This window comes from Numida meleagris, chromosome 17 (assembly GCF_002078875.1).
Source record: "Numida meleagris isolate 19003 breed g44 Domestic line chromosome 17, NumMel1.0, whole genome shotgun sequence".
NCBI classification, from domain to species: domain Eukaryota; kingdom Metazoa; phylum Chordata; class Aves; order Galliformes; family Numididae; genus Numida; species Numida meleagris.
Window position 1 is genome coordinate 3,900,361 of NC_034425.1, and position 22,885 is coordinate 3,923,245.

At 59.8% G+C, this 22,885-nt stretch overlaps 3 protein-coding genes across 15 annotated transcripts in view; 2 read left to right on the forward strand and 1 right to left on the reverse strand.

Moving 5' to 3' along the window:
- PRPSAP1 (phosphoribosyl pyrophosphate synthetase associated protein 1) overlaps positions 1-7,878 on the forward strand; it is a 23,955-nt gene extending 16,077 nt beyond the window's left edge. For 7 of the 9 annotated variants that reach the window (XM_021415185.1, XM_021415192.1, XM_021415184.1 and 4 more), the window contains 3 exons: positions 5,003-5,073; positions 5,743-5,889; positions 6,493-6,651. In XM_021415185.1, coding sequence (XP_021270860.1) covers positions 5,003-5,073; positions 5,743-5,889; positions 6,493-6,651 — 377 coding nt within the window. Of the gene's footprint in view, positions 1-5,002; positions 5,074-5,742; positions 5,890-6,492 lie in introns of all 9 variants that reach the window. The other 2 variants (XM_021415188.1, XM_021415189.1) reach the window with 1 other exon arrangement.
- QRICH2 (glutamine rich 2) lies at positions 6,763-15,478 on the forward strand. 5 transcript variants are annotated; one of them, XM_021415181.1, is made up of 20 exons: positions 6,763-6,896; positions 8,012-8,122; positions 9,507-9,793; positions 9,995-10,099; positions 10,259-10,360; positions 10,477-11,296; positions 11,472-11,566; positions 11,652-11,731; positions 11,831-11,945; positions 12,030-12,251; positions 12,406-12,531; positions 12,654-12,728; positions 12,822-12,986; positions 13,117-13,238; positions 13,678-13,743; positions 13,951-14,040; positions 14,121-14,274; positions 14,748-14,835; positions 14,945-15,052; positions 15,283-15,478. In XM_021415181.1, the coding sequence occupies exons 3-20, from the start codon at positions 9,530-9,532 to the stop codon at positions 15,450-15,452; spliced, it is 2,967 nt and encodes a 988-aa protein (XP_021270856.1). In that variant the 5' UTR covers positions 6,763-6,896; positions 8,012-8,122; positions 9,507-9,529; the 3' UTR covers positions 15,453-15,478. The 5 variants fall into 5 exon arrangements, with proteins under 5 accessions (XP_021270856.1, XP_021270854.1, XP_021270853.1 ...); XM_021415179.1 differs by lacking the exons at positions 6,763-6,896; positions 8,012-8,122 and adding an exon at positions 8,138-9,180; XM_021415178.1 differs by lacking the exons at positions 6,763-6,896; positions 8,012-8,122 and adding an exon at positions 8,138-9,162.
- On the reverse strand, positions 17,325-21,449 carry UBALD2 (UBA like domain containing 2). Its single transcript, XM_021415148.1, has 3 exons — positions 21,237-21,449; positions 20,599-20,661; positions 17,325-17,768 (listed from the first exon to the last, which is right to left on the reverse strand). The coding sequence occupies exons 1-3, from the start codon at positions 21,354-21,356 to the stop codon at positions 17,448-17,450; spliced, it is 504 nt and encodes a 167-aa protein (XP_021270823.1). The 5' UTR covers positions 21,357-21,449; the 3' UTR covers positions 17,325-17,447.

The window sequence follows — 22,885 nt, forward strand, 5'->3', positions numbered from 1 at the left end:
AGGGCAAGACTGCAGGCATTTTACATGAGCCCAGTCCTTCTTGCTGTAATGAAATCAGTTAAACAAAGCTTATGTTGCTGGTGAAACTCCTCCTGGGCCTTGGGGGACAGGTGGGGTTTGGCAGTGAAGTTTGGAACTTCGTCTTGCTTGTCTCCTTTCTGATAGGAGATTTCTTCATGCACTTGCAACAAAATAGGAGTTTGCACGGTTGCACTTGGCCTTTTGCCTCCTGCCCTACTCTGAAGGGGACTCCATCCTCCAGAATGTCACTCTGCTGCCAGGGAATTGATGCAACTGTGTCTTTATTTCCAGCTGTGTCACTTCAAGGAATCTCAGCTGTGGAAGCTGGCACTGCTGGACAGCCCCATAAGTGTTAGCTCGTACAGCAATTTGCCTTTGTCCAACTCAGTTATGATTTCAATGGAAGAATGTTTTCGTCCTCAGCTATCCAAACAAACTAATTCGCTGTGTACCACCACTACTCATCTCCTGCAGAAGCTCAGCACTTGAGTAATGACCTTATGTGCCTCAGGCATGCAGGAACGTGTGTCAAACAAGCTGTAGTTTGGAAGCAGTCAGTCGTGGGGGGGGGGGGAGGGGTTATGGTGCCAGCTGGTCCAAAACTCTCAGAAGAAAGCTGTTTTCCCTCCCGTGTTCTAATCTTACTGGATGCCTGCTTTTGAGTAAGAGCTGGGCTCTGCTCATGGCGCTGCAGGATGCTGAGGCAATGCCTGTCTGTAGGCTGCTGCTGAATCCTGCCTGTCTTACATCCTCTGCCACCCATCTGCTGTCGGTCCAGCAGAGGTTGAAAATGCAGCAGGGCTAAGGATGGCAGTGCTGTGAGTCCGTGTTACACCTCCCTTCCTGTCTGATTCAGTTGTTTGAAAGGTGTCTTCCACCTCAGGTGGCACATTAAACAAAACGCTCCATCAGCTCTTCCTGCGTTATACCATCACCAGCAATCTCGGTGTCACGAGGTTTGGTGGCAGAGTAAAACGTGGCTTGGCTGTGTGCACATTTGTGGAAGGTAGGGCACGTGCTACTGACCCAGAGCTCTATGCTTGCTTACACTGAAACTGGCCAGGAAAAACCTCCGGCTGCCAAACCTGTCAGTCTGCAGCTCTGCCTGGCTCAGGTGTCACAAACCCACTGGGAAGTGGCACCACTCCTGGGGGAGGTGCTGAGACTGAGGGCCCTGCTGTGGGCTGCACGCAGGTTGGTGTGGAGCATCCTCCCTCTTGTCTCCACAGTTTGGGCTCCCCAGGGGCACTGTCACTGCCAGAAATGAGGCAAAACCCAGCGCTGGGAGCAGGCCCAGAGCCCTGCAGCAATTACGCATTCTGCAATGCATAATGTGGGCTTTCTAGTGAGTTGGCCAGGCTCCTGCAACCAGCACGCACCTCTCCTCCCTGTCCTAATAGCGATCACGTGCCTTTAATTAATAATTGTTATGCAGCATCACGGCTTGTTTATTGTCCTGAGAGCGTGACCTGATGTGATGCTCTGACCAGGTGGCGTGTGGAGCTATCACAGGAATGCCAGAGGTGTTTCCAGTCGTGCTTCCTGAAGTGCTGTGCTAACATGGCAGCAGGAGCTCCAAGTGTGTGTCACTCAAGCCTGGGAAATCAGAGCCTTTGAGACAGGATGGCACTGCGAGGTTGGATGTGCACTGTGTGTCTCAAAGCTTGCAGCTGGCGTGGGGCTGTGCTGTACCAGACACATGCGGAAACTTTGCCTATTTCCTCATCCTAAAGCAAAGGTGCAGAGCACCATCTGATCAATCCAAGCAGCAGGTTTGAAATTCGGTACTTTGCGCACAGAGGCAATGGTCAGCTTCAAACCCAGAGCCCAGCAAACTGCCGTGAAGGGAGAGAGTTGGGTGGGAGAAGTGAGGTGCCCCTAGGTCTGTTCCCATCTCCCCCATCTCTTGTCCGTGTTCCAGCTGGGGCTCAGCGGTGTCACCTGTCCTTGCACCTCTCTCTGTGTAACAGCTCTGGAGGAGCCTTGTGATCACAGGCTCTGTGGTCAGTGCAGCGTTATTTTACCTGGTGATTATCGCTTTAATACACGTGGTGATAATGGTCAGCTCCAAACAGAATTTGTTTTAGCATTCCTTTTTTAACTCTTAATTGAAGCAACAGGTTTAAGCAGCTGGGAATGCTGTTTCTTCCTGCCACCATCCTCTCACCTTCAGCACATGGTGCTGTATCACTCAGCAGGATGATGGTGCAGGTTGGGCTGATGGGCTTAGTTCCCCAGCACCCCCGTGTTCTTTGATATCCTTGTGCTGTAAAAATGGTGGCTGTTTTCTCTCGTATTCCTGAAGCTATCAGTGCAAGGAGCATCTGTTCTGACTTTCCAGGAAAAAATAGCAACACTTTGACCTGCACTCCCAATAACCAAAGGGTTTTGTGTTTGGGAAGAGGCTGTTCTTCGCTATTTGGAACCATTTTTCCACCTTCTTGTATCAGCTCTGACGTGTGCACACAGATATGTCCAAAGATTTTGAAGCAGCAGCAGCTGGCTGCAGTAACCCTTGCATACCCTCTCATCACGTTGCAGCGATCAAAGTTCTCTTGCAGTTTGATGTGGTTGGTTGTGGGTGGATCTTGGCTTGCAATTTTTTTCTTTTCTTTGCAGAGAAAATTGAACAAGAAAAAGGGAGAACATCTCTTTAGGATCCGGGTAGGTCGACACGCTGCCTACCATACTTTAAAAATAAAGCAAACTTGAAATACAAGCCTTTAAAAGCAGACAAAAGATGTGAAGCACTGCTAACGTTGCTAGCTGCTCGGTTGGCCTTTGAGCATAGTAAGGAATGTATTTGCTTCCTTGATGAAATGGGAGGGCACAGGTTTGCTGGAACTTCACGTGTTTGTCAGTAAAACAGTGCTGAATTTCAGCTCCCTGTATCTATTTACCATTGCTGAGAGTTTTCCCTAGCCTGGCTCTTGTAAGCAGAACTGGCACTCCTCTGGGTGCACACGCAGGATGGAACAGCAGCCAGATGCAATCCTTTCGATATATATATATTATTTTTTTTTCATAGCTCCCACCAGGAGTTTTGTTAATAACTAATCTGAGCAGGTAGGTGGTGCCTGTAATTGAAATTTATGGTCTGCTTATCTCTTCTGCAGCTTAATCCGAGTTGATTACAAGTTCTCCTCCTCCTCGTAAGAATATTTTGCCTTCAGGATTTAGACGTGACTTTGCATTTGTTGAGAGACTCAAAAATAACAATGCAGAGCCTGAGGAATGTGTGCTCCAAAGAGCTGTTAACCCTTAAGCCCTAGGTAGCTGGGGTGTTGTTCTTATTCAGACTGCTTTGCAAGGAGTAACACTCGTCCGGACAAAGCAGAGCGATTGGAAGCCTTTTATACAGTCCTGGTAGGCTTCAGGGAAACCAGGGAGTGGATAGGACGTGTACACAAAGCATAGCACTGCCCAGGAGTCTTTGGAGCTGTGGTCCTCACAGCTGCTTTCATCACATCCCTCAGTGTGACTCACCCCGCTGTGCTTGGACGGAGCGCTCCAGGCCCTGCTGAGCGGTGGGGATGGTTCTGGATCAGCCTGCTGTGCAGGGCAGGGAGCTTGGTGTAGGACTCCTGTGACCCAGGAGGGCTGAAATGGGTGCTGAGACAGGCTTTGTGATGGGCAGCAGCTCGTGTCTCAAGTGTGAGTTATTGTGTGGCAGTGGGTTGCGTTACGATAGGCAGTGAGATGTTGTTCCTAGGTCTAAAACTCCTCTGGATTCGAGAAGCTGTTGTGGCCAGAGTTCTTGCAGGCCCCACGTTTACAAAGGGGAACGTGCTTGGTGGGACACTTTGCTGCATTCCCTGTAGGTAGTGTGAAAGCTGAGGGGTGCAGGCCTGTGGATGTTACAAGGTGTTAGATCTTTGCTGCAGTGGTTAGATCAGCCCAGATGATCACTCGATGAAACTCACGTACCCACCACTGTGTCCCTTCCCATGCTGTGAGCTTTCCTGCAGTGTTTCCTGCATACACAAGCTCCCTCTGGCAAGCAAGAGGCTCGGTGTATCAATAGCACAGCCCCATCCAGTCCTGGAGGCTGATTGCTGGCTGGCAGGGGTCTAAAGGCTGTGTCACATCTGAACAGTGCTTCCTAGTTTGTATCTTTCTTGTTGTTTCACGCTGCTGCTGAAGGTTTTTCAGGGTGAAGGACAAAGCCTGCTCCACGTGTAGTTCTTTGCGTGAGCCTCGTCTGTGCAAAAGGAGAGTCAGGAAAGAGTAGAACCTTATTTCCTCCAGCATCTCTTCACCATGTGTCAGCACAGCTCATCAGTGTGTATTTCTGCTTCCACTTGCTGGTTGCAATGTGATTGTAGAACTGAGTTGGAACTGAATGTTATCGTGCTCTTTCTGTTAACCCACTTTAAAATATTCAGCAGATTCTGCTGCTGAAAGCTCCCTCGAGTTTCCTTTGCCTGGGCAGGTATTGGTAAGGTGCTTCCATTATCTGAAAGATCCTTGCATGTTGGGTGATACAAGAGGAAGCAAGCAAGCTGCAGTCTGAGTCAAATCTTTGGGACAAAATCAGTGAGTCCAGCCAGAGAAAAATGGAGCATTATAGACCGTGTGCCCTTTGAGGAGTGTTGTGCAGGGAAGCCCATTTGTTGCTCCCAGTCATGAGGCTCCTTGCCTCGGGTCCCATTTTGGAGCACAGGCAGTCACTGCCCTTACCCACAGATGAGGTCTGTGTTGTAGCACCCTTGCACGAGGGTCTGTGAGATGTTTGGAGCTGCTTCTGTCACCGAGATCAATAGCTGGTCCCTGCAGAAACAGTCAGTTTCATCTTCACGCAGCGGTGCTGTTTGTTTAAAGAGGAAGGCGATGCTCAGAGCAGTGGTTACCCACTTCTGTGGGGATCAGGGTGATGTAAAGCACATGGCTGGCTCTGTGCACCGCCCTAAGACTCTGTGAAGTGGGGCTGCTGCAGTTTGACTCGGGGCTAAGTGACTTCTTTTGTTTTTTCCTTCTTCAGTGATGATGGCCAAGGAGAAGCCGCCAATAACTGTGGTTGGAGACGTCGGAGGAAGAATTGCCATCATTGTGGTATGAGCCTGACGGAGAGGAGTGGGTGGGCATGGCTTGCTTTCAGCATGTCTTCTTGAGCTGCAGTGTCCCAGAGGGTAGGAGGGACTGCTGCTGCGTGGTGGGAACATGGTTGTTGCCACTTCTTTCTCTAGCTTTGCTGGTGACTTTGGTTTCTTTCTTTCTTCTCAACTTTCTACGGAGAACCATTCAGCTCAGCCCTGTAAACCCCAGATCTTCTTGTCCCCTTGAATCTACAGATAGCAGCATCTGCAAATCTTCAACAAATCCAGGATACGTGAAGAAATCTCCTAAAGGATTTAAAACAAAAAACCTTGCTCAGCTTCTCATATGTCCTGTGCCGTGCTGCTGTGTAACAATTCCCATGCAGCTGCTGTCGCGAGGAAAAAAAAACCTTGCTCAAGATAAGCTCTGTTTTGCATATGTGTGCTGGGACTGTATTGTTTCCAAAACACAATATTGGTATTGTGCAAAAGAATCTGTAAATAGGGTCAGTGGTATTCACAGACTCTGGTTTTGCATCTAAACAGCACCTGAAATAGCCTGAGGATTGTTGTTACTTTTTTTTCTGCTTTGTTCATGGCCAAAGCCACAGTCCCTTGCAGATCCATTTCTGCACCCCGGGCGTGATCAGCTTTTGGGCTTGATGCTGTTTCTGTTTCTTCTCAGGATGACATCATCGATGATGTGGAAAGCTTTGTAGCTGCTGCAGAGATCCTGAAAGAGCGTGGGGCCTACAAGATCTTTGTGATGGCCACTCACGGGCTCCTGTCGGCGGATGCACCCCGTCTCATAGAGGAGTCCTCCATCGATGAGGTGGGTGCCAGTTTGGACTGCAGAGGGAGGGTTGGCTCTGGTGTCTGGATTGATTGAAGGCACTAAGAAATAGAAACTGTGGTTCTGCCCCTGTCGGTTACCTGGTACCTGTGAAGTGATCACATGGGATGCTTTCAGTTCTGATGCTTCGGGTCAGGTTTGTGTCTCTATGTATGTGGGTGGATGAGTCATCCCTGCCTGGGCATTCCCCTCACCACAGCTGGCTGTGTGTGACTGCTTTCTCACAGCACAGGCCTTCTGCCTCTCTTTTCCCCACCTGACCGTGAGCCAATGGGCACGTTATGAGAAAAACACTTTGGACCTGGACCTCAGTAACGAAATGTGTCAGATCCTGTGCTCTAAATGGGCCCATCCACCTCTGTGGTGGTGGCTGTGGTAGAGTGGTGGTCAGGGTGGTCCCCTGAACGGGTGGGCTGTCACCTGGGGGACACCATGTAGTTTAATCTCTTTTCTAGCCCACAAGGATTCCTCAGCCTGTGAAGCAGCAGGTGTGCACTGCTCCTGGAGCCAAGCTGGGCTAGCTGCTCAGTGAGAATGCATCAGAGGCACAACTGATGTTCTTCTCTTTCTGGCACTCCATAGGTGGTAGTAACCAACACAGTTCCTCATGAGGTGCAGAAGCTGCAGTGCCCCAAGATAAAGACTGTGGATATCAGCTTGATTCTCTCTGAAGCCATCCGACGAATCCACAACGGGGAGTCCATGGCCTATCTCTTCCGCAACATCACTGTTGATGACTAGACCTGACGCTGCCCCTGTCCTGGCTTCCACAGGAGAAGGAAATATGCATGACAAGGCAATACCATAAATTATAGGCGTAACACAACCGTTTATTCTTGTAGGAAGGGTGAGAGTTCTCAGGGTCTTGAGCCGTGAGATCCAATAGGAAAAGATCAACCTGACCAGCACTTTACAGTTGAACAGAAGAGGCCACTGGCAGTGGGGGAGGGTTTACAACTTCGAGAGAGATGGAGAAATGAGGAAAGGTTTGAATTTTTAAACTTTTTTTTTTTTTTTAGTGTTATCTCTTGCTCTGAAGGGTTGGGGGGGGAAAAGAAAAGCAAAAAAAAAAAAAAATAGCTGTCAGCTTCTGAGAAAGGAACAGAGAACACTCGTTGCTGCGTGTGGATTGCAAGAGGAAGCAGCGTTTGGGTTTCTGTTTCTGATTGTGGCTTCTCTGAGGGAGCACAGAAAGGAACGTGTCCCTGAGGCAGCCAAGCTGCGCCGCTCGCTGCTGGCAGAGCTGAGTGCCCTCTGATCTCTCGCATGGCAGAGCCACTGCTTTCATCAGAACCAAGGCAGCAGAACGGGCAGGAAGGGCGGCGTGGGGCGCGTCACCCCCGGGGCTGCTCGGCTCCGTGGGCCTGGGCGCTGGGAGCAGGCTCACACGTGTCTCCCAGCGGGGCAAGGGCTGCGAGTTAACGCGCTGGCTGTCTGGTTTTGTGAGCCTTGGGTCGTCGTCGTGCTTCAGTGGGAAGTGACGTGAGGGTCTGGGTCATCACTCGGACTCTTGGCTGCACTGCAGAACCAGGCACGATTCCTAGAGTTGCCCGAAGCTACTGAATTGGGGCAGAATGTTGTGGGGAGGGGGGTTAGGACAATACCTGCCTCCAGCACAGCTGGGCTCTCTGAAACAATAACACTCAGCCCGCAATAAAAAGCATAGGATTTTGCATTTTTTTGGTGCTTGCAGTGACCCCTTCACCCCTTGAGCAGCTGCTGTGTCTGAACCGTGAGGCTTTTGCTGTAAATAGGCTCTTGGCAGCTTGTAGCCTTCTTCCGTGGGGAAGCAGGACTTGCTGCTTGCTCCTTTCTTGAGTGACACTAATCCTTGGCTGGAGGGGAGGCTTCAGAAAGCAGCGTGAGGTGCTTGTGGAGGGCTTTATCTCCAGCTTGATACGAGGGTAAATTCCCAAACTGTGATCTTCCCCCTTAATGAAGCAAATAAACGCGTTCCAGTAAAACCTGTCCTGCCTTCTAGCTTGGTGCTGTGATGAACAAATCCTGCTGCAGGCGGTTGCTGCGGGAGAGCTGTGCTGCTGAAGGGCTGGCTCCAGCAGGTTCCTGGTGAAGTTTCACTCATCCTTCTCTTCCGTTCCAGCGTCTGAAATCTGAACGGTGCCAAGGGGCAAGCAGGGATGCTGTGAGCGGGAGGAGCCTCCAGTGCTTGCAGCCCAAGCTGCCTCGGCTGCGGCGGAGTTTGTCTCACAGGGTAATGTCCTGTCCCAGGGCTGGGGAGGGTGGGGGGAAGCCCAGCCCTGAGAACAGCGAGGTCTCTGCAATCCAGCACCCCTCCTCCAAGGGCTGCCCGGGGCTGGGGGAGCTCTTCAGCCTGTTGCTGGGTTCGCCTGTGGTTTGGAAGCACTACGAGCAGATGGCAGCTGTGCTCTGTGACCAGGGGGTGGCTTCTAGGCCAGGGGCTCGTACTGCAATCCGGGGCTGAAGTGTTGCTGAATGGGATGACTGAACGCCAGTGCTGGGCTCCATCCTGGGAGCTGGGGTTTGGGAGAGGAGCAGCGTTGCTCTTCTGTCCCCTTCACCCTGCTGTCTCCATGCAGGTCTGGCACTGAGCCCGGTCTCCGCCCTTCTCCTCTGCCTGAGCCCCCTCCCCCCACCGTTGCTGTAGCAGTCTGCTGCTATGCTCTTCCTGCAGCACTTTGGCCCTGTCCCTTTCCCGTGCTCTCCCAACTTCTGCCGGCACTGGCTGCTTTCTACAACGTGAGCGGTCCCTGCACAGTGCAGAGCTGAAGGTGGCTCTGCCAGGTGCTGGAGCTCAGGCTTGGGCTCCTTCACGGCAGGGTGAGCTGCTCGTCCTGGTGTGGAAAGCAGCCGGGTGTCCACGTTTCCTATTCTGTTATTTTTCCTCTGCTGCCGCGGCTCCCTGCGGCGCCTGCCCCTCCAGACCCGACCTCAGCGGGGAAGCATTGCGGCAGCGCGGCCGTGTCCCTCCCTGTGCGGGAGCCGTGGCTCTGGGCTGCGTGAATCCGCGTCCCTCGTTGCACTGAAGGGGAAAAGAAAGCGGCGCGGCGCGGAGTCCGTGCGCGTGTATTGCGGGCACCCCGGGCGGCGCCGGGTCACCGCGTCGCGTAGCAACGGGGGACGCTACGGCCTCGTTTCCAGTAAACACCGGCACGTGGGCGGCGGCCGTAGCCAATGAGCTGCCGGAGAAGTGGAGCTGCGGCCAATGAGAGGGGAGAAGGGGCGGGCTCAGGGAGAGGGGCGGGGCTAATGCCGGAGCGTGCGGGGCCGGAGGTGCCGAGCGCGGGGAGGGTGCGGGATGGGGCGCGGGGGAGCGGGCTGGGGGCATGGGGCTGGGGAGGAACTGAGATGAAGGGAGGAATGGGGTTGGGAACAGGAGTGCAGAGCGGGGACAGAACCGAGCTGGGGGGTGCTGGGGCCGTGGAAAAGAGACTGAGCCACTGGGGAGAGCGGTAAGGAGGGCTCTCCTACAACCAGAGCCCGTGCCCTGGGGGCACCGCGCACGCCCACCCTCTGCTTCGGGTGAGATTCAATCGTTTTCTGCCATGAGGAGGAGGAGGACGGCTGCAGGCTGCCGAGCACTCTGCCCCTCACCCTGAACCCCCCCTCCCCCACAGGCCGCTCTCCGTTTCTCACGGCGATGGCCTCGCTCAGTCTGTCCGAGCTGCTGGACGCGGCCATCGGGACGCCCGAAGTCGGGGCCGTCAACTTCACGGCTCTGCACAGCCTGCTGCGCGCCATGCTGCAGCACCTGGGCCTGCAGCACCTCCCGACCGCGGGGCAGGCGGCCCCCGGGGAGCACCCCCAGCAGCGGGGGCAGCCGCCAGCCTCGGGCACTGCAGCTGCCGACGTGCTGAAGGAGGAGGGCGAAGGAAGGGATAGCGATGACTTCAAGGGCTCCAAGGTAAAGGTTTTGCAGGGTGCAGTTTTGTAGGCTGGTTTTGGGGGGTTTTGCCATTCCTCGTTGTGCCTCCCCCCTCCTCCTGCAGGAGACACCCCATCTCCTCCATCCGTTTTGCTCTCCGTAAGCCACGATCTGGTGCAGCTGGGCGCTAACCAGGCCCCCAGCGCAGCTGCGAGGTTCCCCACCTCCTCTCCCTTCCAGGCCGTGCCCCTCTCCCAGGACCTCCTCGAGGAGCTCGGTGGGATGAAGGCAGCGCAGTCCCAAATGGGAGAGGACCTGCGGATGATCAAGGAGGTGCTGGGCCTGGTGAGCCACCCCTATCTCCCCCATCCACCTCGCTCTACATAGCCCCGCTGCTGCACCCCTGCTTGCTCCCCACACCGGGGGGCTGCGGGTGGAGGACACCCTGCCTGGATCCCTTTGCGGGTGGCCCCGTTAAATCCCCTCTCTGGGCTCCCCTCCCAGGAGGATGGCCGGGACGGCGCAGCGCTGCAGCGGGGCCGCCGCGATGGGGTGAGGTCGGACAGCGACGTGGGACGGCCACGAGCTCACCCAGAGCCCGCGCTGGTAGGAATGGACGTACTCTGGGGGACGCTTGGGGCACACGGCACGGCGCGGTCACTGTTCCCACCCTAGGGCTCAGCCTGCCTGCAGATTGCCTTCCCGTGGTTTCTTCTTCCCAGGGAGCTGACAGGGACCAACTTTCAGCCACCGAATCCTCTGAGTCAAGCGATGACACCCAACGTGAGGACAGCCCGAGGGGACCCGCAGGGGGACCAGGAACGCAGCCTGGGCCCAGGACTGGCAGAGGGACTGCAGGAACACAGCCTGGCCCCATGGGGACACAGGCGAGGATGAGGAGAGCATCACGGGCCCCTGAGAAGTGGGCAGGCACTGCCTCAGATCAAACAGGGACATCTGGAGCCACTGCCACCACCCCAGGGTCACAGCCGGGGTCCCCTGGCACCCAGATCACCAGCCCAGGGACACAGCCGAGGTCCCTTGGCACCCAGGTCACCACTGCTGGTGCACAGCCAGGGTCCCCTGACACCCAGGTCACCAGCCCAGGGACACAGCCGGGGTCCCCTGGCACCCTGGGGACACAGCCAGCACCCCCGTGGTCCCAAGGAGGAGGAGCGGGGGCTCAGCCAGGCCCCCCCAGCACAGCACCCCACACTCAGACCATCCCCTCCAAAACCACCCCCGGTGCCATGGGGTCAGGGGTGGATGACATACGCTCCCAGGGCAGAGGCGAAGCTTTGCAGCCAGTCTCGCCCACTGCTCCGGGAGCTGAGACGTCCCCTGGCATCGACACCGGCTCCACGTCCGCTGCACAAGGGCTGGCAGTGCCTGAGGTCTCTGGCCATGATGTGGGGACAGCGGAGGCTCTCAAGCAGCTCAGCCTCCTCTGCGATGCCCTGAAGGAGCGGGTGGCCCGGCTGGAGGCCACTAAGTCGGACCGCACTGAGCTGGAGGAGCTGCGTCTGCCCTTGCCAGAGGGAGGTGGGAACCCATCGGACCCCAGAGGTGGTGGGGATGGGGGTCTGGGGACTCTGCCCAGCAGGTTGGGTTCACTGGGACTAATTGGGGAGATGGAGGGGGTTTCCCAGTGGGAAAACCTGGAGGTGAGGTTTGGTTGCAGCTGGAGCTGGACCCTGATGGCGTCACGTCCCTCCAGGCCAGGAGAGCATTGCCAGCGTGCTGACCGACCTCTGGGACCGCGTGTCCGCACTGCAGGGCATGGCCAGCGACCTGCACGGCGAGAAGGAGAAGGTGAGAGGGCAGCAGTGCTGGGGGTGGGCAGGGAGAGGCCACCAAAGGACCCCGCACGGGGACCGTGTGCCACTGCTGTTCCCAGATCAAGCAGCTGCAGGACGCCTTTGGGAAGCTGGGGGTGATGGGACCCGATGGGAAAGTGGACGGCAGCCTGCAGCTGGGGTAAGAGGATGGGAGGGGGTCTGCTGCTCCCGAGAGCACCACTGCTTGGGGGTGAGGATCAGCAGGGGGTTCCGGCCACGCGCCCCTCTCGCCGGCCAGGTCCATGCTGCAGGAAATGAGGAGGGAGCTGAAGGAGCTGAGGGAGCAGCAGGACGCAGCCAGAGCCATGCAGGAGCAGCTGGTGGCCGACACGGGCAACCGCCTCCAGGAGCAGGTGAGGACACGGGGAGGGGGCACGGGGCTGTTCTTGAAGGGACCACTCTTGGTGGGGCCGTGACGGCGCTCCTCTCCTTTCCAGCTGGACGAGCTGCAATCCGTGCTGGGCAGCACCGAGCCGGCCCTGACCCCCCCCGGCAGCGCAGAGCAGGCAGAGGCCCCGTGCCCGGTGTGCAGCACGGATGTGGGGGTACAGCTGGGGCGGCTGCTGCAGCGCTACGAGCAGCTCCAGGAGCTGGTGGAGTCGGTGGCAGCACGGCAGGCAGCGGGCAGAGCGGGCAGGCAGCAGGAGGCCAGGGGGCAGGTATGGAGCTGCTGCACCGCCGGGTTCGCTTTGGGTTGGATTGGGTTTGGTGCCGCAGCCTCCAGCCCCACAACCCCGGTCCCGTGCCCGCTCTGCACAGTTCCCGTTGTGCATCCTTCACACGGCACTGGGCTGTTGTCCTCTCCCCCCAAAGCAGGACGAGGAGCTGCTGAAGCACATCCAGGCCACCATCGTCCAGGTGCAAGGGGACTGCGAGAAGCTCAGCTCCGTCACTGGGAACCTCATGGACGACCGCCACCAGAGGCAGAGGGACATTGAGGTGGGGCTTTAAGCATCCTGCACGCAGTCCCACGGCGTGCAGCCCTGCAGAGGGCCAGAAATCACAGAGCTGCAGGGGAGCAGGAGGAGGTGGCTCTGAGCGGGGCCGTTCTGTGTTTGCAGGCTCTGTTCCAGTCCCTGGAGAGGCTGGAGAAGGAGAAGGCGGACAAGGAGGAGCTGGTGCTGGAGATCGACGTGGTAAGATGTCAGAGCATCCCCGTGCTTTGCAGGGAGGGAAGGGAGCGGGGCAGGACCCCACGGTGCCCTGCTATCCCCCTGTCCCCGTCCCAGAAAGCCGACAGAGCCGCCCTGGCCGGCAAAGTCAGCTGCGCCCAGTTCGACGCAGCCATGGAGCAGCTGAACGGGATGATCGGGGACATGCTGAGCAAGGTGACGGGGCAGGAGCGGGACTGGCACCAGGTCCAGCAGAAGCTCATCGAGGAGCTGGACTCCAAGGTACAGGGTGGGTTGTCATCCCCCACCCCCCCCATCCCACTGAGCGGGGTCACCCCTCCTGCCTCTGGTGGCACTGGTGGGGGCACGAAGGCCTCGGGGCGTCTCACCGAGGGTCTGTGCCCCAATGCAGCTGGACCGCCTGGAGCTGGCCCCGCTGCGGCAGCAGCTGGAGGAGCGCTGGAGGAGCGTCCTGAAGCAGCTCAAGGAGACGGCGCCGCGGGCAGAGGCTGATGATGCAGCTGGGATTCGGAAGTGGGTGCACTGGGGACAGCTGGGGACAGCTCCCTCTCTCCATTTGGAGATGAAACCGGTGCCTTTCTCTGCCTGTTTTTGCTGCGCGTGGCCCCGTGTGCATCCTGGCTGCACCGAGGAGCTTGGGGCAGGGATTTAACGCAGGAGCATGGCAGAGGCCCCTAAATTTGCCACGCTCTCTGCCAGCCAGACCCCGCAGTGTAGGACCAGGTTTCCAGTACCCCTTTACTGGTTTCCTTGGGGTTTGTGTGGCAGAACTTGTCCCAGGCTCCTAGGGACAGGGGAGATGCAGGGATGGAATACATGGACCCGCAGGACTCGTGGCACCCTGAGTACCCCCGTAGCCCCCAGCCCCTTTTGCGGGCGCATTCCCAGGTGGGACCCCAGGGAGCCGTCCCTTCTGCAGCACCCGATGCTGCCACCGATGCTCTCCCTGCAGGCAGCTGCTGGCCCATTTCCACTGCGTGTCCTGCGACCGACCCCTGCACATGCTGGTGCCTGGACCGTGAGTTCTGGGGGGCTCGGATGCTCCGTGGGGTCGGGTGGGTGCTGGAGGTGGGACCCTGCCCCCTGTGCTGTGCTGCCCGGCTCTGAGCAGGGGATGTGGTCACCCCCCCACCCCCCTAGGGCACACGCCTGCAGGACACTGGGGGGGGGTGGTCGCAGGGCAGGGTGACTCATTGCCCCCCATCGCCCTCTCGCCGCCCCCCAGGCACATCCTGACCATTCCACCGCTGCCACCGATGCCTTCGCGCTTCGCCGTGCGTCCCCGTGCCACCTTCCAGCCGGAGCATGGCCACAGGTGGGGGACGCGGGGACACGGGGACTGTGCCTGTGACGCAGGGGTGGCCCCCGCCCTGAGCACCCATCCTCACCCCGCAGGGAGCAGGGAGCCCAGAGCGGGTACCTGCAGGTGCCGCGGCGCTGCGGGGGGCTGCACACCGTCACCCACCCCATGCAGCGCTGCCCGCGCCCCCCGCACCTCCCGCCCTGCGGCCCCGCACCACCGCAGCCCCACGGCGGCTTTGCCAAGGAGGTAGGAAATGGGATGTTGGTGGAGGTGGGGATTTGGGATCTCCGCGGAGGGTAGGGATCTGGGATCACGAAGGATGCAAGAAATGGGATCTCTATGGAGGTAGGAAATGGGATCTCCAAGGGTGGAGGGAGCCAGTCTGAGGCTGAGCAAATCTGGGAGGGGACGCTGAGCATCAGCGTGCCTCAGTTTCCCCAGGGAGAGCTGTACATGGGGGGGTTGATGGGGGATGTTGCATTCACACCAGCGTTTCACTCAGCTCTCTCTACGGGACCATGGTGCTCCAAAAACCCTTCCCGTATCCTCAGGGCCAGCTGCGGGCTGCCCTGGGGAGATGTCCAATGGGCGATGGCTTTCCCTGCCAGGGATGCTCTGGGGGCACTGGGGCAGCTGGGAGCAGGGCCCCCGCGGTGCTGGGGGGCTCCCACCTGGGCTGTGCACGCGGCACTGGCACCGCTCCCCGTTCTCCTTCCCAGCACGCCGAGGTGGAGCTGCTGGGCCAGGACGGGCACATCTACAAGGGCCGGTGGGACGCACAGCTGCCTGCCCTCGCAGGGAAGGAGGGTACGGCCGGGGGATGGGGTGCGGAGTAACCTTTCTAACCCCAAATCTGCAATGGGGGGGACCCACACCCAACTGCTCACACGTCCCCTCTCTCTGGTCTCTCCTCCAGGCTCACCGAGGGACAAGCCCAAGCCGTCCCCCAGGCACTGGGGTGCTCAGGACACCAACCTCCTGCCCGCGCGGCCCCAGAGCGCCCTGTCCCCGCTCAGCCAGCCGGGTATGGCCCCGGGGAACGTCAGGGTGGGGAGGCACCGAGCTATCCTGCAGCGGGCTGGGCAATGGGAGGGTTTGTGCCCACAGCCTGGGGGGGTGGGATGGGGGCTTGGGGTCTGGGGCAGAAGGGGAGGGTGAGGACGTGCATGGAATAGGGCGAGTCCTGGACTCAGTGCCCTGACCCCAAAGCTGGGGCCTTCAAACGGGCACATGAACCCCTGTGCTCCCCCCCAGGCACCCCCAGGCTGCAGGAGCAGCGCCCAGTGTCATCCCACGGCCGCCTGCCCCACCTCTGGCCACCGCGAGGAGGAGAAAGCCCCACAGCGGAGAGCAGCCGTGGGACCCCATCCGAAACCCACCCCTGGGCGCCGGGTGGGCCAACGGGCTGCGGGCAGCAGCAATAAAGAGCAGTGGATGGGATGCACCTGCATGGCCGGGGTAGAGGTGGGGTTGGTTTTGCCTTCAGCATCCTTCTTCTGCATGCACGGACACCTCGTCCTCCACTACCTCCATCCTTCTACCCACTCATCCATCTGTCCATCCATCCGTCCATCCATCCCCTCTCCTCGCTGCCCATGCAGGTTATGGGGCTGCCCCCCCCTCCATCCGGCACCTGCAGGGAAGGACCAAACCCCGACGCGGACACAGGGGGATGTGGGGCTGGGATTTTCCCATCATGCACTCAGTGTCCAACCAGCATCCCTTACCCTGAGCCCCAAAGGGGCCAATACCCGCACAGTGCAGCCCCCCCCCCCACCTGCTCCCAGTGCAGGAGCTGGGACTCCTTGTCCCTGCCTCGCCAGGTCGAAACCCCACAGTTCATTTACTTAAATAGCAATTGATGAGGCCCTGGTTTACTGCAGTGCATTGCAGCTGCTCTGCGCTGGGCCGACATCCCAGGATGAGTTTGTTGGGGTTTGCTTTCCTCGGGGGGAAGGGGAGTGACACTATGAAGGCAACGTGGTGCTGGGGGGGGGTAATATTTCCTGCAAATAGCCCCAATCCCACCCACCCACCTCTGGGGGGTTGGTCTTTAGGGAGGAAATAGGTGCTAAAACACTGCTGGGGGGGGGGGCACCCACAAAGTGGGTCTGGGGTCCCCCTGTGCAAAAAGAAGGGAAACTCAAGAGCAAAGCCCTGAGCCCAACGGCAGGATGAGACCCAGCTGGGACACACTGCAGGGCGCTGTGCTCAGCCCCTCCCACCCCATCAGTGCCCACCTGCACTGCTGGTTCCCATCAGCCCCAGTGCTGCTGTGCTCGGAGCAGGTAAGCGGACCTGGATGGGTTTTGCTTTTCCTTTCCTTTTCCTTTCCTTTTCCCCGTCCCCACCTGTGCATCCCTGGCCCCGCTGTGTCCCGGTTCTGGAGGTTTCACCCCATTTTCTCACTGTGTGCTGAGCTGTGGCGACGGGAACTGGGCTGGGGGTCGAGCTGGAAAGGAATCCCAGTGTCAGTGGGGCTGAGGTTGGATGGGGGCCGGTGTCCCCCCAGCAAAGAGAAGAGCCAGGGACAGCTGCTGTTAAAAAAGTGATTATTATTATTTTTTTTTTAATTCTTTTTAAATTAATAAAAAACCTTTGACCTGTTTTCTGTTGTTTTCTGTCGGTTGTTTTTTTTTTTTTTCCTTTTTTTTTTTTTTTTTTTTTTTTTTTTTTTTTTTTTTTTTTTTTTTTAAAAAAAATTTTTTTAAAAAAAAAAAAAAAAAAAAAAAAAAAAAAAACCAAAACAAAAAAACAAACCCGCCCCCCCCTCCCCACAACTCACCCCCCATTACCCCCCCCCTTCTCCCCACTGCCTCCACCGGGAAGGGCCCATGAGCAGCGGTTGCGGGAATGGGGGGGGCATCACCTCGTTAAATCACAGCACCCCACTCCCCAGGTGGGACCGGGACTGGGGGGGGTTGGGGGGGTGCTGTGCAAGAAGCTGGGCTGATCCCAAAAGCCACAGATGTGCTTTGCTCTCGGGCACCCCAAGCTGGGGGGGCACGGGGGGGGGGGGGCTGTCTCAATGGGAGCGGGTGCTGGCAGCTGTCTCCATCCCTTTGGATTTGTATTCCCCACCCCCCACCCCTCCCACCCCCCATTCCCTTGCCTGCATTGCCGGGGGTTGCACCCTCTGCTCGGTTCTCTCTGGATTTATATACATTAGATATATTTATATATTATAGTTATATATTTAAAAAAAAAAAAAAAATTGGGAGGAGAAAAGACCAGCTAGCGACTTGCGTGGGCCTTCCCGGCAGCGTCCCCGTCCCTCCCCCCCCAACACCTTCCCCCCCCTCCCCCCCCCCCCCCCCAGAAAAAAAATAACCAACCAAGGATAAAACCTAGAAAATGATTCCAGTGCGTTTCTCAGGAAGCCCCCCTGCTGCAAACGCCCTGGCCCTGTTCCCCCCCCCTTATCTCTGGCCGTCCATTGTGGCCATGGCTTTCTGTGGGGGGGCGGCGGGGGGGGGCGCGGGGGGCCAGGAGGGCTGCGGGTGATGCAGGTGGTGGTGGAGGCCGTGGGCCGTGGGCGAGGAGGGGGGCAGCCAGGAGGGCTGCTGGCTGGGGGGCGAGGAGGCCCAGAAGGGGCTGAAGCTGCCCGGGGGGGAGCAGGCCATGGAGGTGATGGGGCTGTTGCTGCTCTGGAGGTTTTCGGAGGTCCGCAGCTTGGAGAACATGGCGAGAGCATCCGGGAAGTTGGGCGGAGTGGCCGGCGTGTTGCTTGGGGTGCACATCTGCGGGGAGAGGAGACAGCGGGCGTCAGGTCCCCACGGGTCACTTTGGGTCCCTAAGGGTTGTTTGGGGTGGTCCCCGTGGGGTCTGCAGGAGCCACACGGCCCCACCTGTGGCTGCCAAAGCACTACGGGGCACCCCACCACGTGGGGGATGCTCAGAGCTGAGCTCTGCGCGGTCCTGGGGTCCCCGTGCACTGCTCGTGCTCCAGGTGAGCCCCGCAGGGCCCAGGGTTTGTGCTGGTCCCGCTCCCGTGTTTGCTCAGGGCTGGGGTTCCCGCTCCCGGAGCTGATCCCAAAGCTGGGAACCCGGCACGGGGGGGTTCTGCCCCACTGTTCCCATTCAGTCAGATGCTGACAGTGAGGAGTGGGATGCGCGAGTGCCCGGCACCGCCTCCACTGCACGGGCAGCACCGAGGTCGAGCAGCTCTGTTAGCTGCACCTTTTTGGGTATTTTCCTCCACATGGTGCTGCAAAGCCAGCACAGCCCTGGCTGTGCATTCCCTCACCGACATGCAGCCAGCTTTGCCAACCCAGCAGAGAAGGGGCTCGCTGCAGCCCCCACAAATAACGCTCACCGCACTTGGCCGCGCTCCGCACTGTGCAACCAGCACTGGGCACGCTTGGCAGCAGCTCACACAGCCCAAAATAGCCCAGCGGGAGCTCTCCCCCTTTTTAGAAGGGGCTGGGAGCACTGGTGGGACGCAGACAGCCCCCAGCAGCGGGGGTGGGGGTTCTCCTCACTCTGCCATTTCCCGAAGCCGCGAGCCCGGGCACAGACCCAAGAGAACAGGGGTCCCTGCAGGACCCAGCCTTCCCCGCTGCAGCTCCTTCCCCTGAGCTCAGAGCAGAACAAAGGGGGGCCCCGAGGTTCCCGGTACCGCCCGGCACTTCTGTGTATCTGGCTAAATTTAGCAGGGGCCGCGCTGAGCCGGGGAGCGGAGGAACACCCACAGGGAGCGTGCGTGCGGCTGCAAAAGTCACACACCCAAACCGGGGGGAAGGAAAGTGCAGCGAAACTCCTCCTTGTCAGCCCTGGCCGTCGGGGCAGGGCGCCCGCCTTGAAGCCCATTCCCCTTCTCCTGGGTTGCTCTGAGCACAGCGCCGGGGTTTGCTTTCTGGGGTCTCCAGGGGGAACTCTTTTGGGGTTCGGTGCTCCGATGAAAGCTGCTGTAAGGCCGCACGGATGGGAGCGCCTGCACGGGGCCATGTCCTGGGGGGTCCATCTGCTCCGAGTGCCTGCGCCCCGCAGGGAGATGCAGCGCTCGGTGCTGGGATGGGTCAGAGCACAGCCAGCAGAGGGGTCCAGCGGTGCCCCCCTCCCGCAGCCTGAAGGATGCTGCCAGCAATTGGGGCTCAGGAACATCTTCGAGCAGGAAGCACAGCACCGTGCGCTTCCAGCAGCGCCGCGGTGCTCCCGGACCAGCTTGCAGATGCCACCTGTGCTGTTGCTATAGGAGAGGATGGGGACACGCTTGGACTGTGCAGGGCTGCTCCAGAAGTGGGTCCTTGTCCCAGATGCTCTGTTCAGGCTCATGGCCCCACACCACACCAGCACCCTCGGTGCACAGGGGCACTGTGCCCCAGACGGCACCTGGGGTCATGTGCAGGAGGGGGGGGGATGCAGCTTGGGCTTTGTGGGGTGGTGTTTGCAGGATTAATTGAACAAAAGAGAAAAAAAAAAAGTGGCGTAATTATCCACCTTCTTCCTCCTGTATCGTTATTTTTAGGGAGCTGTTGGCTGTCGTGGATCACCGAGCCCCTCATTGTGTCCCAGTGTGAGTAGGGCTGCTCGGAGCCGGTAGGGGTGGGCTTGGGGCACTCGGAGCCGTGCAGGGGGGAAAGCAGCAAGAAATGCCAAAAATGCAGCACGGGAGAATCCAGTGAGCGCCATCTCCTTGTCCTCGCGTGGGGCTGTGCTGCTGACACCAGTGCAGAACGAGGCAGGGTGGGGGGGGTGGGGGCTCTGAACCCCAGAAACGCAGTGTGGGGTGGGAGCAGAACGTGGGCCCTTTTCTGGAGCCACGGACGTAGCACTGCTTTGCACGGTGCTTCCTGCAGCCTCCCGGGGCCGGCGGGGCGGAATGGCCGCGCTGAGCGCTTCTTTTTAGGGTGGTTTTTTGTTTGATGAGTCCTCCGAGGCCTGAAGCAGCTCCGCCTGCTTCCCCCCCCCCCCCCCCTAAATGGTGTTTTTTTGGGAGGGGGCACCTCGGCAGCTTTGGGAAGGGCTCTTGGTGCAGGGTTCGTCCTTCCCTCCACCACCGGATGGAAACACGGGGACGAGGCACAGCCAGCAGCCCCGGGTCTGCCCCAGCTGGGGGGCTCTGTGGGACCCCCCCCCCGTGCTCTGAATTCAGGAGAAAGTCACCGTGGGAGCCATCCCAGTCCGAGCAAAGGGGGAAAATCACCACGGGGGGGTTACACCCAGAGGTGCGGAGCGCGGTCTGTGGCAGAGGCCCGGGCTGCGGCCTGCTCCCAGCGCCCGCGGGACGGCTTCTCCAGACAGAAACGGGACAAACCAGCGCCGCCCGGCCCTGCTCGCTGTGCTCAGCCCCCCCAAAAATAAGGGGGGGGGGAGAGGGGGACAAAAAGAGACGACCAAACGTCCCCCCCCTCCTGGAGCCAGGGGAGCGGGGCCGCGGCCTTCCGCGCGGCACAGCCGCTTCCTGGCAGACATCTTAGCTCGTGGTGTTTACATTCGCCGGCTGCGTGCTGCCGGTGGCACAGCAACATGGTGGCGGGAGCTGACAGCGGGCGCCGTGCCGGGGAGGGGGGGCGTGGGGGGCATTGGGGGGGTTATGGGGTGTGTGGGGTGTATGGGGGGGGGGCTTACCATCTGGTGGTGGTGGTGGCTGTTGGGAATGTTGGTCTCCTGGAAGAAGGCGCTCAGGGCGGTCTGCGGGGGCACAGGGCGCGCGTCAGGCTCCCCAGGAGGGACAAGAACCCCGAAATGTGGAGGAGAGCCCCAAAAAGGAGCAAAAGGACCCTTCTCCCCCCCCCCCCCCCGCAATGCTCACAGGACCCCGCTCCCTCGCTGACCACCCCCGTGGGTGCTGCCCGTTGCCAGGCCCACACTCCCTAAACCCGCTCGGGACCGGGCCCCCCTCTCATGGGGTCCCCCCACCCCTTTTTACACCCCCTTCCCCTTCCCCACTGTTGGGTCGTGCCCCCCCCCCCTCTCGCGGCCCAGCCGGAGGATCCGGTTACGGCCCGGGTATAAACAGGGTATAAATAGGGGCAGCCCAGCCCGAAGCGGGCCCTCCCCCCCCACCAAAGTCCCACTGGGGGGGGGTCACTGGGGGGGGAGCCGTTCCCCCCCCTCCCCCCCCTTTGGCCGAACCCAGCCCCATCCTCGCGTGTGCGTGGGCCGCGGCCCCGTTCTGCGGCACCGGGCGGGGGGGGAGGGAGGGGCGAGAAGGGAGTACGGGGGTATAGGGCCGGGGGGGGGTCCCGGCGGGGGGGTGCCCGTACCTCGAACTGCCAATGGGCCGCCTGCAGCAGCTGCTTGGCCTGGTCGGCGGCGCAGCCGGCCGCCAGCACGAACTGGTTGATCATCACCTGGTGCCGCAGCTCCTCCATGTTCACCGACATGGCGGGGCCGGCCCAGCGGGGCGGGGGGAGCGGGGCCCCCGCCGTGGGTGCCCGGAGCGCGCCCCGCGCCGCGCCGACACCGCGCGGGGTGGGGGGGGGGGTGGGGGAGCGGCGGCGGCACCGGGACCGGGGTTGGGGGGGGGTGGGCGGGCAGAAGTGTGGCCACGCCCCCTCCTCCCCGCGCGCTGATTGGTCACCGCCTCGCCGCCCGCCCCGACGGGCGTTGGGTTCGAATCTTCCAGCTGCTCCGCCGCTACGCCCCGCCCCGCCGCCCTCTCATTGGTCTCCGCTTGTGTTTTGGCTGCAGGCGGAGCCGCCATTGGTCGTCGGGTCTACGCGGGGGCGGGGCCACGGGGGAAATGAGGGAGCCGCTCTCTGATTGGTTGCTCTCGCTGGGCGTCTGAGACGTCACGTTCATTGAGGACGTTCATTGAGCGGCGCGGTGGGGGGTCCCGGCGGAGCCCCGCTTCTGGAAATAGCCCCGGTCGGTTGCCTTGGTTAAAACTACGGCCGAGCCCCCGCGGCTCTCCCCATCGCCACCCCCCTCCTTTCACCCCGGGAAGGCTCAGAGATGTTCGGGTGCGAGGGGCGCTTGGAAGCTTTTTGTTTTTTTAAAAAAAAAAAAGCGGGGAAAAATAAAAACCGAAAAGAGCCTTTGGAGATTGGGGTGCGACGGAGGCAATGAGCGAAGCAAGGAGGGGGAGGACAAGGAGCGGGGTGGGGGGTGGGATGAGGATAGGGGTGGGGATGGGATGGGGATGGGATGAGGATAGGGGTGGGGATGGGATGGGATGGGGATGGGGTCGGATGGGGATGGGATGGGGATGGGGTCGGATGGGGTTGGAGTGAAGCAAGACAGGATGGGAGCTGGTGCAGATCGTGCCTGCAGAGCCGTGGCGGTGGCCTTCCAACCGCAGAGGCCCCCGGCCCCTATGAGGGCAGCAGGTGAGCAGCAGCTCTGGCGCTGGAGCTGAGCCCTAAGAGAGAGAGCTGCGCTCAGAGACAGCCCCGGGAGGAGGCAGCTTACTGGTGGGAATGCCAGCGGCTGCTGGAGGCACTGGGAGTGACCCGGGCATACCGGGCACGTGGATGGGTGCGTGCCAACGCGGCAGTGCTGCTTGCTTTCCTGTTTAACCACGGTGCTGCGAGCAAACTGCCGTGCCTCAGTTTCCCTCCCTGCACGGGGGACATGCCGTGCCTCCCAGGGAAGCACCGCGGGGCTCAGGGCAGCACGAGCACTTCGGACCCGCATCCTGCACAGCAGCGGGTGCATTTTGGGGTTAAACGCTGCTTTTTCTTTGTGCATCGGATTCCGCCCTCTCTTCCCCACGTTGCTGTGGTTTATCGGGGCCGTCTGTGTGCCTGGGGCTGGTATGGATCGGGCAGCACAGAAGGGAAGCAGAGCTCGACCCCGCTGTCCCCCCGAGCTGTGCTGTCAGCGCCCGTGCCTGCACTCCTCGCTCCACTGCGGCACTGTCCTACAAAATCCTCTGCTGCAGTACCACGAAAAAAAGCCACGAGCCGTGCAG